The sequence below is a fragment of the Aspergillus lucknowensis genome (genome assembly GCF_044049455.1).
Source record: "Aspergillus lucknowensis strain CBS 449.75 chromosome Unknown BJX67scaffold_9, whole genome shotgun sequence".
Lineage (NCBI taxonomy): Eukaryota > Fungi > Ascomycota > Eurotiomycetes > Eurotiales > Aspergillaceae > Aspergillus > Aspergillus lucknowensis.
In genome coordinates, this window is record NW_027263553.1 from 149284 (window position 1) to 164529 (window position 15246).

The following is a 15246-nucleotide window of genomic DNA, read 5'->3' on the forward strand; positions in this document are numbered from 1 at the left end:
ATGAAAATATTTCACCAGCACTTTCCAATGAGCTCTTGGAGAAATATCGAACATATAAAATGCCTCAATTCCCATTCATGAATGTCCCTCCCGAGGTAGACGCCGCAACACTCTACCAACAATCTCCCTTCCTTCTTCTTTGCATCCTGACCGCTTCGCTCGACCATAATCCGTCACTACAGGACGCGTTGGAAATGAAGGTTCGAAACGAAATTGCATCTCGCTTAATCGTCGGTGTTGAAAGGAGCATGGACCTGCTACAAGGTCTGCTCGTCCATACCGCTTGGCATGTCTACCACTGGCGGACGTACCATACTCATATGTACATGTTGCTCCAGATGGCGGCTATGGTCGTTATTGATTTAGGTCTTGATAGGGAGGAAAGTTTCGGGATGCAGGCGATCCCCGCAGATGGGAGGGAGTTGGACCAGATGAGGGAACTGGTAGCCCCGCATGCTGCCGGACAGCGAGCCCTGCTCGGGTGTTACTATTTATGTTCGAAGTACGTCTCATCTTGAACGCGTTTCTCATTATGCTCTTTACTCTGACCTAGTCTAGGTCGTCGATCTTCCGCCGTCAAGTGCAGATGCGACATACGCGGTGGATGGATCAATGTGCTGAGGCTCTGGCGAACAAGCCGGAGTACCCAACAGATTCACACCTCAGGGTCTATGTTGAGACCAGCTCATTAGCAGGTTGAAGCAGCTTTTATTTTAATCAGGAGATGCGGAGAGAGAATTTGCCTATTGAGGCCCTTGAAAGAGTCCTTGAGCAGATGGACAAGGGGCAATCGGAGAGAGAAGGTCTGCTAGCCTCGCTCACTACGGAGAATGACTGTAAGTTGCTTGCCATTCTTGGGCTCAGTTTATTCGGATACTGAGGTGTGAAGCAGGGCCTCTTCGAATCGAATTGGGTGCAGTGCCCGCACTTGTCCTCGGACGCATACTACGCTACAGAAGCGACGTCTTCCAGCTGAGGAACCTGAACCTGCTGGAGTCCCTCACTGCCTCTTCGCAAAAGACAATCGATACATTCGTCGTCGTCCCATCTACAACTGCCATTCACCTTCCTGTCCCTACCTATGGGACAATTTGGTACTGCCTACTCATGCTAGCCAAGCTATGCCTCCTATTTTCTTCCGAGGAGGCACAAAAGTTCGGCGTGGATAAGTCCACGGTTCAAAAGAATGGAGTCGCTATCATTGCGAAGTTCAAAGAGCTCACCATAGGCGACGACGTTTGGGCCAACTCTATAAAGGTAGTTGAGAGAATGCTGTCTTGGCTCGAGAAGGCGAGTACCGAAGGGCAATCCCCCTTCACGCCTCCGAAAAAACGCCTAACCCAGCGGCGTGATGGTTCATGCCAGACAACTGTGCAGGCTTCCGTGCCAGGAGATGGCCACAAATCGGCTAGAGAAGCAGCAATAGCACCACATCGCGCTCCAGAACACGCATCACCCACAGGCCTTTGGGACCAGACACCGGACGACCCGGCTTTCGACCTGTGGCAGCAAATGCTTGACAGCTTTACATGGGTTGGGCCTGGAATGGAGAATGACTTTAGCTCTACGGACTTAGGGAATTTGCGGTAATGTACAACGCTTTCAATCATCTTACGCGGCTCTGATAAATCGAACGATTGTCTCCGTTGGCTTTCCCTACGATACGTTCCTTACCAACCAAGCAAGCCAGCCCGCCATGCTCTTAACGGAGAGATACCACCCCCTCCAATAGATTCACCCTCCCGACCCTCACGATAATGAACGGCTACAATCCCGCTATTGGCAGGGAGAAAATCCCTCCATGCGTTATTCCGAACATACAGCCCCGGATTCGTGCGAAGACCATACTGGGCCACAACCTCCCCGACGGCCCGTCAACTTCGGACATACGTATATCGTTCGAGGTTACAAGAATATCGATATATCTTTCGGACCGAAGGTGTTCGATCGTCCGCTCCTGCACATTGTTGGGACTCTTTGTTACCACCAAACAGTTCTTCCGCGACTTCTTCAATGTCCCAAGGTATCCAAAGCTGCCGCTTGGACACTTAACGCACCAGCAAGCGTTCATAAACTAATCAGTGGAACTCCTCCCGACAATGCTCTCCATTTCCCCCTTCCCGCCATCCAAAATCTCCTTCCAATCCCTCTCCCGCAACCACGTCTCAAAAGACTTCGTTTCAGGCTTCACCTTCAACTCATCGGGCGTAATCCACCCCTCAATCCCAGCCATATATCCCTCCTCCTCGATCCACCCCGGCGCCTCAAGCACCTCCCACGGAATCCCAAACCGACGATTCATCTCCCCCGCCGACACAGTCTCGAGCTCCGCCTCCCTCCCCGTCGCCTTCGCCCAAGCATCCACAATCTCCACAATTGTCAAGTAACTATCATACGCAAGTAACTTCGTCCCCGGCGCCTCAACCTCAATCAACGCCTTGACGAACGGACCCGTCGAACTCCCCGTATCGATAATCGGCATCTTCGTGCCACCATCCATATTCAAGACAAATTTATAAACACCGCTCTGTGGGTCCAATTTTGGCATGAAGAGTGGATTCGTTGCGTACGCCCCGACATAGATAACCGAGGTCTTCCGCGCTAGCTCACGCTGCTCATTCTCGATGTACTCCACAATTGCGGCCTTCGAGTCCCAGTGATACGACTGCGTGTATTTTCCTTTCGAGGCACGCTTCATCGGCCCCAGCGCCGAATAAACGTACCGCTCGAGAGTGGACACCCGCGACGCCGCAAGCGCAGCGTTCTTCCCGTGGCGAACTTCCTCGTTGAACGCGTCGTCGCTCGAATGCGTCGTACCACCCCCCGTGCCTGAGACATAGGGCCCCCAGAAGTCGGTGTTCACGAAAATTGCGTGCGCCCCCTGGAACGCCGCCTCGAGCGAGGCGATGTCGCGTAGATCTGCCTGTACAAGCTCGGCGCCGAGGGAGGCGAAGGACTGCGCTTTGGGGGATGACGGGTTCCGGGTTACGGCGCGGACGGTCCAGTTGGGGGATTGGAGGAATGTGTGTGCGACGGAGGAGCCTTGGTTTCCTGTTGCGCCGATTATGGCGATTATCTTTGGGGACATTGTTCTGGTGTTTGGGTGATAAGATTGTTGTGTGCTGGACTGAACGAGTGTGATTGATTGCTTAAGGTTTCGAGGGATATCTACAAGTTTATATAGCTTTGGCAGCTGTGTTTGATGCCATACTCCTTTGACTCCGACATCTCCGTTCATGATGGCGTTTAGGGCTCAAGTCCGACCAACTCTGGCTTATGCGCTTATCAGCATCTGATTGGACGGGAAACCGTAAGCCATTGCAAATTTCCATACGAAGCGAAAATTACGCAAATTTTTGCAAATCGGTGAACTATTACCTAAATACAGGCATAAAATGCTGCAATTTATGTACCAACATCACAAATTCACGACTTGCCAAGCACCCTGCGCCACCATCGCCATCCACAGGCGAGTAAGCCAAACGCCGGCCGCAATAAGTTCTTCCACCTCGCAAACACAGTCAATCGCCAGAACAAAGTAAGCCAGTCCTACCTAGTCTCAATGATCCAGACACCGGCGCCGCAAAGCAAGCCGTCCCGCCCGAAACGCGTCATCACGGAGGCCCGGAAATTGCAGAATCGAGAAGCGCAGCGCGCGTATCGTGGGTTCCCTCGCAGGATGGGTTACGTCACGGTATCCAGCTAACGATCTCCAGGTCAGCGGCAGAAGGAGCGGGCGCAAAACCTCAGGCGGCCTGCGCTGCAGAAGGGGGTTTCGAGTCGGTACCGCACGATACGGCCGTCTCCTGCTGTGCGAAATGATGCTGGAGGTGCGGGGATTTGCGCTCCGACTGGGGTTGAGGCGCCGCATGTAGCGCAGACATCGGTATCGATACCTGGCGGAGACGGTTCTCAGTCCTCTGCATTCTCTTCTCCTCCCAGGCATTCTACGCAGACTGCACTCCCGACTGACGCGGAAGTCGCGGATATCGATCTCGATGGAGGGATCTTGGATATCCTGTTCCCCGAGACCTCGACCACAGAGTCGAGCCTATCTAATGGCCTCTTCGACATATCAAATCACCAGCTCTCCCTCCCTCCGCCTCCAGAAGAAAATGCGTGCGAGGAAGTTGAAACCTCTCCATCCACCCCACCATCAAACCTCGGTCTAACCCCCTACCGCAACACCCTCAAGCAAACCAAAACCCACCTCCTCTCAGCCTGCTACCACAACGTCTCCACAATCGGCATGAGCATCGAAGCCTTCTTCACAATGAACTGCTTCTCCCTGTGCTCCCCCTTCTACCGCCCGGCAACGGTCTCCGACGACCCGAAGGCCCTCCTGGAAACCGTAACGGCGTCTGTCCCCTTCGTCCCGGCAAACCTCCGCCCGACGCTCCCGCAGATCCTCATCCCGCACCATCCGATCTTCGATCTCATTCCGATCCCTGTGCTGCGGTCGCGCGCGATCATTCTCTCTACGACCGTGCCGCATCTTGTTAATATATTTGAGTTGAAGCAGGATATTTTTGAGGGCGGGCTTGTTTGTTGGGGGTTGGGTGAAGATGTAATGAGTTTGACTCGGCGGGGGAGTGGGAGTGGGAGTGGGCATCCGTGGGATTTGCGCAGTTGGCGGGTTGCGCCGTGGTTTTTTGATAAGTGGAAGATGCTGTTGAGTGGGGATGCTGGGGATTTCTGGGGGTAGGCTGCGGCGGTATATCTGGGGTTATATACACTACTAGATGGGCGATACGATGCGCTCTTCGGAGCTACGTGACACTATTATAGAGCTGACAGTTCAGTCCTGAATTCTGATATAGTTCGACTCGGGCGTACATAGATTTAGTCCTGGGATAGCTTCCTAATCCTTGGGAGGTGCATGAGTGTTGTCTCTCATTGCCTCGTAGTATTTGCAGATTTTTTAACGGTTGCTCACTGAGAATATGGTTCAGGGGAATCCACGGTATATTATAGTTCGCGGCACACGGTACATGAAGCTCTCTTATCGAACCCGGAAACTCGGATACATTTCCGACGTTGCCGAACCGGTGGACTCGGTGGTTCTTCCCCCGAGAGCCATCGGACAAAGCCCGACAAACCGAGGCCTGTTATTAATGGCTCGCCTGCGGGGAACTTCACCTGCCGCCGCCATTCTTTCTGTCATTCTTTTCTATCTATCTCGCTGTTCAACTACTGTATCTGATCTTCTCCCGGGCGGACTTTGCGCAATGTCTCTCAACACAGCTATCCGGACTGCCCTCCAAAAGCCCGCGACGGCGTACGGATTCTGGCTCACGTAAGTTCGCACGGAGAGAGAGAGAGAATCCCCGCCGTGTCCGAGAAAAGGCCTTTTATTGACATCGTTAACCGGTAGACTCCCCGGCGCCGGCGTCGCCAAGACGATTCTGCGATCGACCGCACAACATGCCAACCGGTTCAGTTGGGTTCTCGTCGACGCGGAACACGGCCTAATCTCGGATAAGGACTACTACGAGGTTCGCCGTATGATGCAGTTTTGACGGAAAGCGGGCTAACGTTAGGCGATGATGTAGCTTAATAACGCCGTCGCTTCCGAGGGCGCAAGCCCGCTTGTCCGTGTTCCCTGGGGCGAGGAATGGCTCATCAAGCGCGCTCTTGACGCCGGGGCGCACGGAATCGTTACGCCAATGTGCCATTCTGCAGTTCGTGGCTCTGGATTTGTGGGATACCTTGGCATTCGGCTAACTGTTAATTTGTGCGGTGTAGGAAGATGCAGCCAGGATCGTCAAGTACTGCAAATATCCCCCCACAGGGTCCCGCGGCTATGGGCCCATGTTCGCGCTACACTCGTTCCCGGACGTACCTGCACCCCAGTATGATGCCGGCGCCGACAAAGATACCGTTGTTCTCGTGCAAATTGAGTCGAGGCCCGGTGTTGAGAATGTAGAGAAGATTGTTGCGGTGGATGGACTGGATGGTGTTCTCATCGGTAAGTTCAGCTACAGGGTACCGGAGTGCGTACAGGGGTTGATATTTGCACAGGGCCATTCGACCTCTCGAAACAGATGGGCGTACAGCGGGGAGGAGAGGAGCACGAGGCTGCTATCCAGCGTATTCTGCGGGCCACCAAATCAGCAGGAAAGAAGGCGGCAATCTTCTGTGCGTGACTTTTGATACCAGATAGCGGTTTTAGGATGACTAACATTATTCGTAGGCACCGACGGCACGGATGCACAAAAGCGCGCCCAGCAGGGATTCGACTTGGTCTCCGTGATCACGGATGTCGGCGTTTTGGGTAGTGGCTTCCTGCGCGAACTGGGGGTCGCGAGCGGCCAGGCCGAGGGGGGGAAACCGCGCGATGGGTACTAAAAGAGTACAGCACATAATGGAAGTAGAATAACTTAGCATAGAGTGCATATTGTTACGGAGTTCAATGTGTAGTCATGTCCGCTGCGTAATGGGGCATGTCCTTGATTCGTGTAACGGGGTGGCCCGTCCCGCGCTGATGAAGCACGGCTTTCCAGAGAAGAACGAAGACGGCGTATAATCGAGACGCGGACCTGTCGCCGACAGAGTCGACGATCTCTTTGTTCTAGACCTTGTTGCGTCGTTCTGGACCCCATCGAGTCAGAAGGAGAGGGTTCCTCTGAAGGATTGAAGAGGAAGCAGTGAGACGGACGATCAAGTCTGGCAACTCCGGCGCCCTCCGACTCAAGTCCTCGAGCCTCTCCTCCCTCCACTGCTGATTGCGAAGGATTCGAACGAGGCAGAGGACGCAGAATGTAAATCGCTAACCCCGCGAGGCCACCAAAGGAGCCTCACAAAAGGAATTATCTTCCCGTTCGGTCCAGCCGCATTGGCCTATCAGTCGTTGGGCATTGAAAGGATCGAAGAGAGGCTGGACCGGACGAGACAGGGCCAGGCCGCGATCTCGAACGCAGTCGATCGGAAGCCCCGTTCGAGGCTTTTCGACTTTCCACGTGGCGGATGGGCCTTATCCAGGAAATTGCGATGATCGTCCTGCAGCCTCTGCCGTGCTGTGCTGGCTTACCGGCGCCCCATCTCCCCATCCTCACCTCATTCCAGGGGGGTTGAACTGTGCCGTTGCTGTTGCTGTTGCTGGCATGGTCGGCGGTGTCTCCAGTCCGGGCTCTCCAGGAAGTAACGCATGAAAGGCGATTATACCAGGCTAGATCAACCTACGCTGTCGGGGACGAACGCGAAGAACCAACCTGCATTAGTCCCCGTCACACATTGATGAAATTGCGGACGGCCTGATCTGCAGCTCGATATGAAATCCCAAAAGCAATATCCTTGCCCGGCCATCACCCTGAGCTCAAGCCGTCGATCCACCATACCCATCCTCGTCTAAAACGCTGGGGGCCTCCGCAGTTCGCCGGTGCTCGGTCGGTCATCGCAACGGCCATGATGATGATCAGCGCGGTTTCTGCAAGCAGTTCATTGCCGTCCTAGAGAGGTGGCTGACTCTCGGAATTGGGAATCTCCTGGCTACCTCCGCATGCGCTGTTAGGAAACCCTATTCAACCACGATTTCACGAATCTCCTTCGACACGACCAACAGTGTACCAGCTCAAATTCTGGCGCTTAACGAGAGATGCTGATGCTGATTACACCGCCACATTATCCGGTGTTGCTGATTCAAGTCATCCTCGTGAATTTAGCGAGGCTGTGCAAGGCTGAACTCGAAGAAACGGAGAACAGATCCTCGGATATTCGTGAACGGTCCCCTGCCTTGCAGAACGGATTCGACGGTAATAGCTAAGATCTTCTTGGCTGAGCATCTCAATTCTTCCGCACGGTTCCTCTAACACAAGCAGGATCAATTTCCACAACCGGTATGATGGGAATAAATCATGTCCTGGCGCCGCGTTGAATCATCGTGTCTCTGCAAAATACACTTACCCAAAGACGAATCTCTGTCATGCCCAGCTTGTTGCATCCGCAATCTCCGGGCTACCCGCAAGAACCTTAACGGAGTCTGGACTTGGATCTTTAGCACGTCCAGCGCACACGGGATAGAAGATGTCCCTCAGCTACTATGTGAGGCTGGTGGGGATCTGGCCCTGAGCGAGGCCGCGGACCTGCATGGACCATCGAGTGACCTGCAAAGAATTATTCCAGCTGCTGCCTAGCACTCGTGAGGATTTTAGCGGGCACTTCCGTTGAAACCACGAAGAAGTCATTCTAGCTCGAAGATCACACCTCATTGATGTTGATTATGCAAAATGCATTCCCAGACCCGTAATTGTTGGTGTTCATGAGACCGATTAAGGTGCTTGGGCCGCTCCAGAGCTACAAGCGATGCTCTCTTACGCCCAACCTTTGGACTTAGCGTATAAAGGGGTATAACCCTGCTCCCGGGGTTAGCATGTCGAGTTGATTTTCTCTGCTTGGTATTACGAGCTTTTTTCCAATCCTGAGACACTATCCTACGTCTAACCCCGGTTCTGGCTAGAAACACACTGTACGTTGGTCTCTATCGCAGCACTGGATTGCATCTCAGCCGGCTTTTCCGCGCTCCTCCGACCCCTATCATAAGAATCCCATTTATGAAAGCTTTGAAGAATACTGAGCTAACCAGTACTTGAGCTTTGGCTATTTTCTTACCCGGCACGCAACATTTAGGAGTGGCTATGGCCTGGTCAGCAGAAGACGTGGTGTCATTAATCACCATGTGTATAACGATACCAACTTTCCTCCTCGCCCTGTGGAAACTCGCAAACGCCTACAAACGTCGCAGAGAACGGCGAATGTGTACGTTCTGTAAAACCGCCGTTCGAAAAGAGTTCTGCTAATGGTCCCCTCAAAAACCTCATCTAGACCAGCCCGAGCCCCCCGACGGAGAGCTCTTCCTGCTCCAAGAAAGCGATAGTAGCACGCCGCCACCTTCCATGCCCTCGTCGCCGTCGTCCAGCGATGAAAGGGATATAGAGATGGGATGGGTGCAATTTAACCAGGTGACCGCCTGTAGGAAGATGATGGCTAGGCTTTTGGTTTCACTGCTGACATTCTGCAACCAGTGATGGCTCGCTCGGGGAGCTTTCGTGTCGATCAACGTCTCGATCAGCGCGGATTAACAGCTGGAATGGTATAAATTAATTGTGTGCTGGCGCTCTGGGAAGATGAGATACCGGGGTATGGGAGTCATAAGGGAATGGGGCGGGGGGCGATAGCTGCGGGAGGAGGCTCTTGCGTTGAGAGTGCATCTCACATATTCTCGGCGTTGATCGTTGAAGGATCTATGATATGTTTTCCAAGTTTGATTATATAGATGCGACTGCCGGCAAAAATGTTGGTAAGGTTATTACAAGTTGGAGAGTGCAGTCATGAGTGAGCTCGTCTGGGGCTGTATATAGATTGCCTAATTCGGTATGGATAGACCTCGGTGGCTGGGCATCAAATCGGGCTAGTTCGTCCTGGCAAAGCTGACATGCGTTCTCCCTGATCATCGTCCCCATTCACATCTCGCAGAAATGGCAGGAAAACGCAAGCGCAGTAGCAATAAAGCTCACGATGCACCGTCGCGGTCAACACATACCCCCCGCCCCCCCCGACCCCCTCGACAAACCCCCCCGAAACCCCTCGTCGACATCTATCCCCAATCCCAATCCCTGCTTTTCCGCCTCCCCCGCGAACTCCGCGACATCATCTACGCCGATATCTTCACGGCCCCGAGAACAATCCACGTCGCCTACGTCGGCGGCGCGAAGCGCAGATTCCGCTCGTTTCTTTGCCGGTCCCCGAGCGAGGAACAGGTCGAGAGGATCCGGCCCGCGGGCGCGGAACTGTGTCATTCGTGCACGCTGCGGATTTTGCACTATGACTGCTCTCCGCGAGATAAGAGGGATGGGACCAGGGTGCGCGCGACGACGACGAGGGAGGAGAGGCAGCGGGCTCGGGTTGGGTCGATGTTGAGGTGTTGTCGGCGGGTGTATGTCCCTCTCTCTGACACACACATATTTTTCTCTGGTGCATTATCTGACATACTCGTTCATACTGTGAGGTGAAAGGTACGACGAAACAATCGAAACCCTCTACACAAGCAACGAATTCTACTTCGAAAACCCGCGCTCCCTCCTCGAACTCCCGCGCTCCACGCCGCAAATCCGACTCAGTTCCTTCCGCCACCTGTACCTCCAATCACCGGTCTGGGACGGAGAGCGCGGCGACGAGGAGATCCTCCGACGGTGGGGGAAAGTTGTGCGTGCGCTGGAGAAGATGGACGGGCTGCAGACGCTCCGTGTGATTTTGCGGCCGCTGTTTGGGCTCACCGATGAGCGGGAGAGGCTTGCGAAGCCCCTGGTGGAGGCGAGATTGGCTGTTGAGCCGCGGATTCTCTTTGCGCCGTTTGCGCGGATGACGCCTGTGGTGTGGGCGGATGGGGGGTGTTGCAGGGCCGCATTATCCGGTTAGGTAGAAGAGGGCAGGAGAGCGAGGGGACTGTAATGGTGCATTTGAGAATGATTTATTAGGTATTTTATGTTGAAGTCGTCGAGATATTAAAGTCTGATATTTACTAACTATATCTCCTGGTTTGAATTGCATAAGCTCTCCATGTGCCACAAATGATATCATTAATCCGAAGCCTTGCATGGGCGGCTGACCCCACTCGCAACTTTGATCTCAACACACAACACCACCACCACCGTCATCCATATCGAAATCAAACAATGGCTGCCCCCCTCGCAAAATTCAAACTATTCTTCCACGTCCCCCCACCCGCCCTCGAAGCCGTAAAAGCCGCCATCTTCGCCGCCGGCGCCGGCCGCTACCCAGGCCCCGGGAACTACACCGAGTGCTGCTGGGTGACCTCGGGCACGGGGCAATTCCGGCCGGGGGATGCGGCGAACCCGCATATTGGGACCGTCGGGGCGCTGGAGAAGACGGAGGAGTTGAGGGTTGAGACGCTTTGCGTCGGGGAGGATGTTGCGCGGAGGGCGGTTGAGGCTTTGAAGAGGTGAGACGTGTACCGGGCTGTACTCTGTACATGGGATTCGATTGGGAGATTGCGTGCTGATGATTTAGGGCGCATCCGTATGAGGAGCCTTCGTATGGAGTTATTCGGTTGGAGGATTTCTAGTCGATTGTCCGCTGAGATAGAGATATGAGGATGAGATTGGTGTGATCGTGAGCATAACATTAAGAGACTGTAATAACTCATTCAATCTTCGAAATCGAATACAAAGCCAAATATCCCACAGCCTACCCATAAAGAAGCCGAAACCCACCCTCCTCCTTCCTCTCCTTCGCCCAGTGGTTCAAGCACGTCTCGTTCTTCTGCTCGAGACACCACAGAAGCACCTCTCGCGCCGCATAAGCATCCTCCAAACAAATGTGATTCCCAACCTGGACAGGCCTCTCCAAGAGCTGGCGACACAGGGTAGAAAGTTTCCACGTCCTCCCACACCGCGCCCCCTGTTTCCTATCCTCCTTGTCGAGATGCTCGCTGACGACCTCCTGCGTGAAGATCGCCGTGTCGCAGACATTATGATGCACGATCCCCAGGTGCTTGAGGTCATTGTGCAGCGCGTGTCCGACGAGGATCGTATCCTCGTCGATAAACTCGTACAGTGCCTTCTGCACGCCCTCGATCCCCTCGACCGCCTCGCCGTTCATTTTGAAGAAATCAAATACCTCCTGCGACATCCCACTATACGTCGTGCGCCAGTCGTCAACTTTGAAATGCGCCGGAAGCACAACGACCTTCACCAGCAACGGCTCGCCCGTTAGGAAGTCCACCGCACACACCTGGATCAGGTAGTCCTTCTTCGTTCCATCCTCGGCATTCCTAACCCCGACCATCTCGCAGTCAATCGCGACAGCCTGTCTCTTCGGCGGCTGGAGGTTCGGGTTATGCTCCGGCGCACTCACAGGCCCCATGGGATACCCGTTCCTCTTGAGGACGTCCAGCGAATGCACGGCACCGAGCAACTTGCCAAAGGAGAGAACCTGCTGGCGCCCTGTCAGGGTGCGCCATCTGCCTTCGACTGCGGCGGTGAGTTTTGCCTCGGCGTACAGCCACTCCAGCGCTCTCTTTGCGTCCGTGACGATCTGCGGGACGGGCCTGTCCGGGGCGAGATTGGGGGACTTGATGATTTTTGTGAGAGCGGCTCTGGTCTTCCTCGCCCGCTTTGAGCTGTTGGAGTTGCTGCTCGACCCGGAGTGTGCGCGTTTCTTGCCGGCTGCGCCGGGCGTGCCGGGGGGTTGTGGTTCTGGTTTGGGTGGTGCGCCAGACATGGCTGTTGATTTCTGTGATGTATATAGAGTAGGGTATCCAGTAAATCGCTGTATGGGTGTATGGGTGAACTATGGATAGTGATATGGGCTATTCACTTCCTGGAGGATGTTTCTGTCTTTTATGCTGCTGTTCTCGATGGCATCCTATTTTTAGAGCCATTGTCGAGAGGGTAGGGACAAAAAACCCTCAATACTATCTCATCCTGTGCATTTTCTGCTCTTGGGGTTGTTGCCTTCAAAAGGTCAATGGAGTGTATAAGGCAATTTGTTACAAACCACCGCTCAAAGAAAGACAACAGAGACTTGATACAAGCCCACCGAACCTTTGACATATCTGGCCATTATTCTGGAGGCCTCCTTCTTTGTTCTCATCCGATTTCCTTGAACCACGTGGTAAGCTTGTTCAGGCACACAATGAATTCAAAGACGAGGCCCCTCCAAGCCCTAACTAAATATAGCAGATATTGTCAGGTACCTGCGAGACCCATCTAGCAGTTTGGTATGCAAACCTTAATATTACTGTCTTGCATAGGACAACAACCACAGTGATTGTCAACTATGTACTGACCTCTAGAGGGAAAGAACATAATTCTATCAATATCTGTCCAGAAGAGAGCCCCGAAAGAAGGTGATGATCGCCGGTGTTTCTATCCATAAAACCAGCCGAGATCGCTTGAATCTCGCAGAGATCAGTAGTTCGTCAATAAGTGGAGACCAACCGAACGTAATCTCATAGATTCGCATCGGGAAGCTTTCCCAGAATCCCGAGGTCAGCAAAGCCAGGAATATGCCTGACATGGCGTCACTTGCAGAGGGCATTGAAGAATGATGTGTTGATCTGGTGTGAATAGCGAATCTACTCTCTTATCTACGTGGAGTTAGCCTCGAGTCAGATGGCATTGTTCTGGGAAGCCGAGTATACTACCCAGGTGTACAATGCCAGATGTCTCAACAAGTAACGAGCTACGAGGAGTACTTATCGGGCCTTCCGGACTACTCTTACCGGGGTATATAACCAGCATCATCTGTTCAGATAATTGAAAATATGAACATGAAAATGAGTATAAACATCGCTAAATCAAGTCTAAATGCATCCCTTTCACTGCTTACAGCTTCTCCTTCCCCGCCTTCGCAAACCGCTCAAACGAAGAAACCGGCGGCGCCGAGTTCGGGTTCGGATGATGCTTCTTCAGCGCCATCTTCACATTATACTCGAGATCCAGCGACGCCTTGGGATCCCCGGGCCTCGGCTTAAAGTCCACAACCAGGTCATCCTTGACCGCGAACACAGAGTCGATATCCAGATGCGGATCATCAGACGGGTAAATCTGGTTGATGATAGTCGCGTAGTCCGGATGCGTGATCATGAGGTGGATATGCGCGGGCCGCATGGGCGAGCGGTCCATGATGTTCAGGAGCACGCCCGCGGGCCCGTCGGTAGGCAGGGAATAGGGGGTTGGGTGGTAGCAGTACCACCAGAACTCGCCGCGGGCGTTTGAGCGGAACTTGCCGCGGAGGTTGTTCTCTGACTGTGCGGGGTCCTGGAAGTCGTATTTGCCGTTTGCAGAGGCTTGCCAGATGTCGAGGACGGCGCCTTCGATGGGGGCGCCGGTCTCCATGTCGCGCAGGACGCCGTGCATGAAGGTGACTTTGCCGGCGGGGTTGGGGTCTTGGATGATGGAGTCGCCGAGGGCGCGGAAGGGGGCGTTGGGGGACCAGAAGGGGCCGAGGATGACGTTGGATGTGGGGGAGAGGCCTTGTTCTGTGATGATGCGGTTGGCGATTTCGTCGACGAGGCTGGAAACGGTTAGTATCCTCGTTGGATATGGAATAATCGGGGGGGGTCTTACGACTCCAGCCCGATGACGTCGCAGATGCGGTGGCATTCGTTGCGGATCGGGGTGCTGATCTTGCCGATGGAGTTGATGAACTCGACGCCGAGCATCCACTCGGCTGGCGTGAGCTCGACTTCACGCGCGAAGTCGTGGATGTGCCTGATCAGGGAGCCCAGGACCACGCGAGCACGCTCGGGGGTCTTGGGGCCCATGGCGTTGACCACATAGGGCGTGAAGTTGGGGTCGAAGCGGGGGTTGGCCATTGTGAGGTGTGAGGAGGTACGAGAGAGGTATTGGAAGAAGAGAGGTGAGGAGAGACGTGAGGAGAGATGAATGGACTCATGGCCAGTGATTTTATATCAGTGACGGAGGCAACGGCAGATGAATCGGCTGCCCGTGGATGAGGGGAACATTCACCCAAAAGTTGCGCAATACCGTTGCTACATGCCGACCGTTGGAGAAGTGAATTGATCGAGGATCTCAGCGGCCGTCGAGGATAAACCCGAGCGGCAATTTGTGCAGTCCCAGATTAGCCAGCCGAATGCAGGCTGCATGCATTATTGTCTGCATATCTTTGCCACAAACTTGGCTCAAATGCTCGAGGTGGAAAGCACGGAACAAGCTGCAAGCGGCAATGATTTTACCCGCGGGTGAAGTCTCTATATTGCGCTAAGTCAAACTGGGATTAGCGCGTATCCCCCGGGATTTGCCCCCAGCCGCGACTCCGGATCCTCGCCTTCTCCGCTGCATCCTATTGGCCAGTGGTCATGTGACTCGGCAGCTTCGAGTGCGACTGCCGGTCACGTGGTTTCCTTCCTGATTTTCTCATGTTGGTCACGTAAGTTAGACAGTCGAGGGTGTTGATACTGGTGACAAGTGTATTCTGTTTGGTCTTGTTGCGTGGAATATACAGGCCTGTTGGTAATGCCCGGTTGGTCGCCTGTTCTCGTCGTCTGATTGTTCGGAAAGCCTCCTCGAGACTCGTGGAATAGTATATATATCCCAGCTGATAAGCAAGATGAGGAACATCTGAAACGAGAATCTCAAACAAAATTTGCAGTCCCCAACAAACCCAGCAACAATGAGCTACTGAATACTGGAACAACTGTTATTCCATTTACCGGACAGAAGCATCCATTGGAAGGTAGTGGATGGCGTGATCTCGACAATGGGG

At 53.8% G+C, this 15246-nt stretch overlaps 9 protein-coding genes across 9 annotated transcripts; 6 read left to right on the plus strand and 3 right to left on the minus strand.

Annotated features, from left to right (window-relative positions):
• Positions 1 to 59: 59 nt before the first annotated feature.
• BJX67DRAFT_379007 (uncharacterized protein) lies at positions 60 to 1590 on the plus strand (the record flags this gene model as incomplete). The annotated part of the gene is made up of 4 exons (XM_071032461.1): positions 60 to 502; positions 559 to 667; positions 722 to 836; positions 893 to 1590. 4 exons carry the CDS (start codon positions 60 to 62, stop codon positions 1588 to 1590), a joined length of 1365 nt encoding a protein of 454 aa, XP_070888432.1.
• Positions 1591 to 2074: 484 nt separating this feature from the next.
• Positions 2075 to 3088, minus strand: BJX67DRAFT_379008 (uncharacterized protein; the record flags this gene model as incomplete). Its single annotated transcript, XM_071032462.1, has 1 exon — positions 2075 to 3088. The coding sequence occupies one exon, from the start codon at positions 3086 to 3088 to the stop codon at positions 2075 to 2077; it is 1014 nt and encodes a 337-aa protein (XP_070888433.1).
• Positions 3089 to 3514: 426 nt separating this feature from the next.
• BJX67DRAFT_347396 (uncharacterized protein) lies at positions 3515 to 4829 on the plus strand. Its single transcript, XM_071028529.1, has 2 exons — positions 3515 to 3662; positions 3717 to 4829. Exons 1-2 carry the CDS (start codon positions 3563 to 3565, stop codon positions 4703 to 4705), a joined length of 1089 nt encoding a protein of 362 aa, XP_070888434.1. The 5' UTR covers positions 3515 to 3562; the 3' UTR covers positions 4706 to 4829.
• A 304-nt stretch (positions 4830 to 5133) lies between these two features.
• BJX67DRAFT_347398 (HpcH/HpaI aldolase family protein) lies at positions 5134 to 6428 on the plus strand. Its single transcript, XM_071028530.1, has 6 exons — positions 5134 to 5296; positions 5375 to 5495; positions 5553 to 5681; positions 5746 to 5968; positions 6022 to 6138; positions 6194 to 6428. The coding sequence occupies exons 1-6, from the start codon at positions 5229 to 5231 to the stop codon at positions 6346 to 6348; spliced, it is 813 nt and encodes a 270-aa protein (XP_070888435.1). The 5' UTR covers positions 5134 to 5228; the 3' UTR covers positions 6349 to 6428.
• Positions 6429 to 8672: 2244 nt separating this feature from the next.
• Positions 8673 to 9023, plus strand: BJX67DRAFT_379011 (uncharacterized protein; the record flags this gene model as incomplete). The annotated part of the gene is made up of 2 exons (XM_071032463.1): positions 8673 to 8754; positions 8821 to 9023. The coding sequence occupies 2 exons, from the start codon at positions 8673 to 8675 to the stop codon at positions 9021 to 9023; spliced, it is 285 nt and encodes a 94-aa protein (XP_070888436.1).
• Positions 9024 to 9473: 450 nt separating this feature from the next.
• BJX67DRAFT_379012 (uncharacterized protein) lies at positions 9474 to 10413 on the plus strand (the record flags this gene model as incomplete). The annotated part of the gene is made up of 2 exons (XM_071032464.1): positions 9474 to 9931; positions 10011 to 10413. 2 exons carry the CDS (start codon positions 9474 to 9476, stop codon positions 10411 to 10413), a joined length of 861 nt encoding a protein of 286 aa, XP_070888437.1.
• Positions 10414 to 10611: 198 nt separating this feature from the next.
• BJX67DRAFT_331978 (uncharacterized protein) lies at positions 10612 to 11197 on the plus strand. The gene is made up of 2 exons (XM_071027515.1): positions 10612 to 10957; positions 11026 to 11197. The coding sequence occupies exons 1-2, from the start codon at positions 10671 to 10673 to the stop codon at positions 11078 to 11080; spliced, it is 342 nt and encodes a 113-aa protein (XP_070888438.1). The 5' UTR covers positions 10612 to 10670; the 3' UTR covers positions 11081 to 11197.
• Positions 11198 to 11202: 5 nt separating this feature from the next.
• On the minus strand, positions 11203 to 12237 carry BJX67DRAFT_379014 (ribonuclease H-like domain-containing protein; the record flags this gene model as incomplete). The annotated part of the gene is made up of 1 exon (XM_071032465.1): positions 11203 to 12237. One exon carries the CDS (start codon positions 12235 to 12237, stop codon positions 11203 to 11205), a length of 1035 nt encoding a protein of 344 aa, XP_070888439.1.
• Positions 12238 to 13252: 1015 nt separating this feature from the next.
• Positions 13253 to 14677, minus strand: BJX67DRAFT_347402 (putative catechol dioxygenase). Its single transcript, XM_071028532.1, has 2 exons — positions 14088 to 14677; positions 13253 to 14034 (listed from the first exon to the last, which is right to left on the minus strand). Exons 1-2 carry the CDS (start codon positions 14333 to 14335, stop codon positions 13344 to 13346), a joined length of 939 nt encoding a protein of 312 aa, XP_070888440.1. The 5' UTR covers positions 14336 to 14677; the 3' UTR covers positions 13253 to 13343.
• Positions 14678 to 15246: the final 569 nt, after the last annotated feature.